The following is a 7,167-nucleotide window of genomic DNA, read 5'->3' on the forward strand; positions in this document are numbered from 1 at the left end:
GAACTGTAACTACACGGTCTTAATATTTAGTACTGTGGCACTATCTGTGAGTTGGTATAGTGGAAACTGGTACATCGAAGTATCCTCAACTGAAGGCAGCCACCTTGCCCTGGGTCACTCCCCTTTCCCAGGGTAGCTCATATCCAGCGACTAGTCACTGGGTGGGTACAGAGGACTGGACATCTCTGAAGGGCCACAATTCACCGTGGGATCAGCTGAAACTCTGCAGCAACTGCCTCTTAGTCCAACTCCTCTCTGTCTAATCCTGCTTCCCTCACTCTTTTTTTGGTGTGGTAACCAAGAACATGCTCCAATAAACCACCTAAATGCAAATCTCAGTCTCAGAATCTATTCTCCAAAGAATACAACCTATTCCAACTGGCATCTGAGTCACTCATGCTATACTTTTAGATAATACCTTCTAAAACAAGTTCAAGGAGTTTCCAAAAATCCCAAACTGATCAAAATCGAGGCATACCTGATGGCCACATTTAAGACATAGCCAAACTGAAGGGTTTTCCTCTGTTTCCTCTTCAGATTTATCTTTTACTTTATTGTCCATCTTACAATCTTGGCAAATATTCCATTCCACGTTCACTAAAGCCTTTTTCAAGTTACCTTGTTCCAATCCTTTTCTAATGTGTCTGCACACAGGTTCTATTAAAACAAATGATAAAGGAGTACATGAGATCAAAATTGGCATCCTTCAGTTAATCTCAAACTCACCCGACATCTCAATTTCAAAAGTGAATATACTTTATAAACAAACTTATACAATCTGAAAACTTAAATTTTTGTTTGATATTGATATTATGAGATGATTATGTGAAAACCAGATTTTAAATAAATTTAGAAGCTTACTTCTTTGAAAGTCTAAGCATAACCCTCCCCAAAGTTAATTTCAATGTATTTAGTTATTTTCTTTAAATTAGGGCCCTTTTATAATATTATCATGCTCTTTGTCTTAAAAGGTTTGTAAAGAAGGTCCTTCATTCAGTCAACAATACACCTACTACAGGTCAGGCAATGTGCTAGAATGCCAGGGAACCAAAAGTGACTAAGCCACAGCTCTTCTCTTTTACTAGAGGAAGGTAAATGTGTAAAAATCTTCAAACATACATAGCAGCACAAGAAGAGAAGCTCAAGTTGCCGAAAATTTCACTGGGTACTTAACATCTGGACAGTCTTCGAAGATAGTAACAGTAATAAAAGTTTCTAATACTGATTAAGCCCTTACTGTGAGTCTGGCATGGTGCTAAATGTTCTGCATGTATTATCTCATTTAATCCTCACAAACACCCCACAAGGAAGATACTATTATTCCCCAGTGACAGAAAACTAAGATTTAGTGCCCAAGGACATATTACTAGTGAGTGGCTGTGCCAGAATTCTTGACTCAGGTCTTTCTGACTCTGAAATTCTCATTCTAAACCATGTCAGGGAATGAACGAAAGCCTGAAAAGGCCACATCCCCTGAATAAAATCATGGGGGTGTAGAACCCCACTGCTATCTCCTTGGAATGACCAGTAATAAGGTGTGGAAGAGCCACACAATGTACAATAAGCAGCTGGGCCTGAGGCTGAAAACCCTACTGGGGCCACAAAGTGAAGGGCTTTGGCTACCACTGGAGGCTTAAAAACTAGTTAGGTGGCACTATTAACCTTTATGTCCAATGAACTTGAAATTCACCAAAAGAAGAAATATAAATGTAAAAGAGATCATGTGAAAAAAACATGGATTCTCAGTAGTCAAAGAAAAACAAATTTAAAAAGATAACTTTTTCCAATTATCAAATAAGCAAAAATTTTTACAAATGATATTAACCAGTGCTGGTGAAGGTTCAGGGAAGTGGGCATCTGATTATGCTGCTAGGAGGGCCTTTAAATTAGTAAAACATTTCTGGAGGACAATTTGTCAATAGTATCAAAAAAAAAGCCTTGAAAATAATCATACCCCTTGATCGAGCAATTCTACTCTAGGATTTATACTAAGGAAATAACGATGTGCAGAGAGATTTAGCTACAAAAATGTTTGCTGTCACTCCCTTTGTAACATTAAAAAGTTAAAGACTACCTACATTTATAAAAGTAAGGATTACTTAAATAAATTATGAAATATGCAATCATGGAATATTATGCCATCAAAAATATTGCAGAAAACAATTAAATGACAGGTAGATAGAAATACTAAAGTTAAAACAAAAATTATGTAAAAATAGTGAATACTTTGATCCCTTCTTATCCATTTGGAGATATAAAGATTACTTTAAAGATGCAAAATGATACCTAAAGATTCAGAAGAATCATCATTTGGAACAGTTTTTCCCTTTGTCCGTTTCTTTCCCATGTTGGCACTTTATGGACTACTTAATGACACAAAATAATAATCTAGAAAACAAGATAAAGTTAGCTTGACAAAAAAAAGAGAGTATGTTTTACATTTCTTCAGGAGATAGTAATGTAACTAAGCCACATATAACACAGTAAGATTTTCCATGTTTATCGTGCTTTGTAATTTACAAAGACCATTCACACACATCATTTCATTTTCAATAAGAACTCTGTAAAGTAGGTGGAATAGATAGTATTATGATTATGCTTTACATAGCTCGGAAACTGATTCCTAGTAAAGTTGAAAGGTTTTAAATACAAAGGTCAGGCTAGAACCTAGGTCTTCCCACACAGATCTTGGAGAGTCTCAACACTTTACACTATTAGGAATCCAACTCTTAAGTTATGTAAATGTGGAACAGTGGTGGCACTTTTAAACCTGAAGCTTGTCTCCTTTCTTTCTAAGCTATCATTCTTAGCTCTACAGTCTACGCAAATTAAATTGCTAATTTCTCAAAGGAAAATTAAAAATAATTCTGAAAACAACTGTATAAAGGGAGTTAGAATGTTTCAAACTTCCTTTAGTATAATTTCAAAACCAAATATAAAAAGTTATACAATCTTCTGCATTTTCCATATGAGAATTTCCTATAGATATTAACTAACAGAAAACTGATTACAACTTCATTGCAACTTCATTACAATTATTAACAATAGAAGGCTATGACAAACCCTTCTGGATACACATCAAATCTTCACCTCTTTAATCAACAATTCAAAATCAGAAAACATGAAAAGTGCTGAAAGTGCAAACAGGTCTACCTAACTTGACATAATAGTATACAAACTTGAAAAGTTGTATTTGACATGCATTATGACTATCTCGATAACAGTTATTTTATCTGGAATGCTTATTAAAATTCTGATTCTGTAAGTAGAAAGTGGGGCTTGGTACATATTTTTAATAACACTTCCAAGTTAAATACAATATGAACTATCATTGTTGCTCTGACTTAGAGTCATAGTAGCATTCTCCTTTTTTAATTCCAGAGTGGTTAGTGTAATTAAACGTAAAGTAATTCAAAAAGATTTGTTTGAAAACTGACTGCTACAACAAGTAATTGGTAAGAAAACCTTTCCAATCTAAAATGTTTACAAAATGAATAAACTGACAACAGAACACAAAGTACATGGGTATACAGTAAACAAGGTACATTTTACGTACTTTTCCTCACTCTAAAAATGACATTTATCTTATTGTGATGGTTAGGTTCATGTGTCAATGTGGCCAGATGACAGTACCCAGGTGACTGGTCAAGAAAGCACTGGCCTGTTATTGCAAGGACATTTGAATGCAATCGGCTGGATTTAATCCAATCAGTTGAAGATTTTTAAGGGAGACAGATAGAAGACAGTCACTACTTCTTCAGAAAACCAGTGAAGCATTTTCTGAGGAGCTCATCGAACACGTTTACCGAAGTTTCCATTTCGCTGCCTGAGGAGTTCATCGAACATCTTCATCGGAGCTGCCAGTTTGCTCCCTGCCCTAAGGAATTTGGACTTGTGCATACCCATAGTTACATGAAACACTTTTATAAAATCTTATATTTAGAGGTATCTCTTGTTGATTCTGTTTCCCTTGAGAACCCTAATACACTTATCTAGAATAAGTCATAGACTTTAGAAACAAAACAAAAATAACTTGCAAGTTCTTGCCTCCAATCCAACTTTCTCTAATCTGTGCTGCATTTCAGTACCAATAATGCCATTTTAATCACATCAATCTCTTGATTGAAAGCATTTTTAATAGTCTCCCAATCCAAACTCCTGAGCTTTGCACTCATGGTCCTTTATAATTTGGCCACAATTCTCTAGTAATCCTGACTCTCATTAACAAAGAACCACTAAGATTATAATTACTGTACATGGGATTTTGGTCTTCAACGTCCTTTCACAAACATTGTCTCCTTGGATTATCACAAGAACCCTTTAAATTAGGCATTTCACTAAATGAAAAAAAACTCAAAAACAAAATAGTGAAAGCTCACAGGATGCCAAGAGATGGAACTAAAACCTAGATCTAAAACCAACACCACCACTCTTTCCATTCTAATCAAGCCTGTCACTTCGGTATCCTCCACTCCAAAACACCTTGCTCCCACCTCTATGCCTTCAATCCTTAGCAGGGATGTTCTCTCCATCTCTCCAAATATTACTAATTCTCTAATCTCTCCATCTCAATGAAGCCCTCACCAACCATTCTACTCAAAATAAACCTCTGTCCCAAACTTTCCCAGTGTTCATACTGTACACTATTCATTTTGTCCCCGATCAGATACCATAGTAGACAGCTTCTTATATCTTTTAACCTGGACATCTATTGTTTCTCTACCTTGGATCTAAAGTTCTAGAAGAAAGAAATGGTTTTAGGCATTTCTTCTGAATTGCCTATAGCATCTAGCAGAGTATTAGTACGAATAGGTCCTTAATAAATATTTTTTGCATTGAAATAGACAGTGGTACCAGAGGCATAAAGGATGATTATAAGGTGCAAAAGTAGGTACATAAGAATGAAGCAAACAAGTTCTGGTAAAAAAGAAAAAAGTGAAGAATGAAGTCTGCAGTAGAAGACTGCAGCAGCCCATACTCCAAAGGAAAACTTGAAAGACAAACTGCAATTGCTGCAGACAGAGGAAAGCAGGGGATCACTTCGATGCTGTGGAAAGAGCTCCAGTAAATTTTTCACAACTATAAAGGGCACAGTCGTGAGAACAGAGTACTATGAGTGCCATCAACACAGCTATTAAATTTTTCAGGTGTGTCTTAGGACGAGAATTCCTTCTTGGCCAAATTACTCTTTGAAGGACTCCACACAAAATTTAAATCAAAGCTAGTCTTGCCGGCTCTCATATGAATCCTCTGCCCTTAACTCTCTGCCCTTCCAGTCTCCCTCTGTCCACTCTGTTCCATTAAAAATGCATGAGTTTGGAAAACTTTGTCAGCAGGTCTTAAACGTGGCTTTCAAGTTTTTCGTAGTTCGATCCTCCTTTAGAAGCACGCGATCGAGTAAGTGACAGATCCTGCTTTTCCTATAAACCACCATGTGGACGCGGCTGCAAATCCAGCCCCAACCCGTAGGGTGCTTCTAGCCGCCTCCCATCCCACCTGCGCGGCGCCCGCCACACCTCCCCTTCCCTTCCAACTAACTGCTGCGCACCCACTCGGGGACCTCGGAGTCCACGGGGTCGAACAGGGCACCAAGCCCACGACTCATAGGCCAGCCCCTGTAACTGACAGAACACGCAACCAATGAGACTGCGGTTCCGGGCCGGGGCCGGGTAACCAGCTTAAGAAAGAGGGGCCTTCCAGAAGAGAACCAGGTCCCGGCGAAAATTCGGGCTTCTCCGAGCGTAGGAAGTTATGCCAGGGGTGACCGCGAGTCAGTGGCGCCAGAACTCACCCACGGCGACAGCGCCCATAACTGCATTCCCTGATGGGCCTATGGGCTGGGCATCCAGCTCCGTCCTCCTCCCGGTGACGATTAGAGAGCGACAGAACTCGAAGCCAGAGTGACCACGAGAAAGCAACAACTTCCGGAACGCGGCATTGTGGGAAGTGGCTCCGGCCCCAGGGTTCGATGACGCTAATGCTGGTTAATCTGCGCCTGCGCGCGCCCCAAGGCGAAAGTCTGGGGTACGGTAACGCTAAGGAGTTTGGCTGTCAATGAGTTTTCCCATCTGGATGTAACTATGATATATATTGTAAAATATGTAAAATATGTATATATTGTAAAATGAGGTACCTGGCGGTGGTTAGAGGTTCGTGGTTTCCTGACTGGTTATAAATGAGTTAGTGCCTGGAGTCTTCCGACTAACCGTTCTTAAACACACTGCATCTTCTGAAGGGAAACATTTAAATTTAAAGCAGTTCTAGGGAAACTGTCTTATGCTGTACAATGTCAAAATAAAAAGGCAGTGAGAGAGTTAAAGCAGAGCTGAAACGGGGTATTAAAGGCAGAACTATGAAGGGTAAAGTTTTCAAACACTTACTGGTTATTCGTTCACAATATGTAAGTTCCCACTTTGTGCTAGGCCCTCTACTAAGTGAGTTAAACGTAGAACTCGCCCTCTTGGAATTTATTCTAATAGAGAAGACTATGGAAGAAAGATGCAGGAGTCAACAGAAAAATAGGCAAGGGAAGCAAACAGGTAACAATTGGTCATTAAAATGTATGAAGAAATGTACACCCTTACTAGTAATCAGATAAAAGTAGATCAGGATTTATTGGCATTTTATCCCCCCTTTCTTTTGAAACCACTGCTCTACTGCAAAAATCTCTCCACTTTGCTGTAGGCTTGAAATTTTTCACAGTAAAAACTGGAGGAAAAAAGAGATGGATTGTTTAATGACATTGAAAAATGCTTACTAACTACTACGTAGAAACAGTTATGAAAACTAAAAAAAAAAAAAAAATTAAAAAACTTTTTTAAGAAGTTTGGAAGTTAACGCTGATGTTATAAGTGAATACCAGTGTTTACCAAAAAAGAATCTTATTTATGACATTTCTAAAATGAGCATGTAACATTATAAAGAAAAAAGTGAAAGTGTGTTTTGCATGTATTTGGATTGGGAAGAAAAACATTTTAATCACTCCGTCAAACTGTAGTTTTATCACCTGTGGTAAATTTCTGTGCATGGATACGTTCACTCACCCCCCACATCCTGAGCATATTATCGGGAAAGAATACCCAAGGCCGCCCGCCGGGTAACCATCCTCAAGGCTCACGTCTCCCTAATGCCTAGCTACTCAGTGTAGTTTGGGGACCAACAGCATCA

The 7,167-nt window shown here is 38.4% G+C and overlaps 1 protein-coding gene across 3 annotated transcripts in view; it reads right to left on the bottom strand.

Annotated features, from left to right (window-relative positions):
- The window catches only part of USP16 (ubiquitin specific peptidase 16), a 28,607-nt gene extending 22,680 nt beyond the window's left edge, over positions 1–5,927 (bottom strand). The window contains exons 1-3 of one of the 3 annotated variants that reach the window (XM_037832816.1): positions 5,792–5,927; positions 2,287–2,388; positions 479–657 (exon numbers count right to left, since the gene is read on the bottom strand). In XM_037832816.1, coding sequence (XP_037688744.1) covers positions 479–657; positions 2,287–2,347 — 240 coding nt within the window. In that variant the 5' untranslated portion in view covers positions 2,348–2,388; positions 5,792–5,927. Of the gene's footprint in view, positions 1–478; positions 658–2,286; positions 2,389–5,791 lie in introns of those variants that run through there. The other 2 variants (XM_037832826.1, XM_037832832.1) reach the window with 2 other exon arrangements.
- Positions 5,928–7,167: the final 1,240 nt, after the last annotated feature.

Source organism: Choloepus didactylus, chromosome 1 (assembly GCF_015220235.1).
Source record: "Choloepus didactylus isolate mChoDid1 chromosome 1, mChoDid1.pri, whole genome shotgun sequence".
NCBI lineage: Eukaryota > Metazoa > Chordata > Mammalia > Pilosa > Megalonychidae > Choloepus > Choloepus didactylus.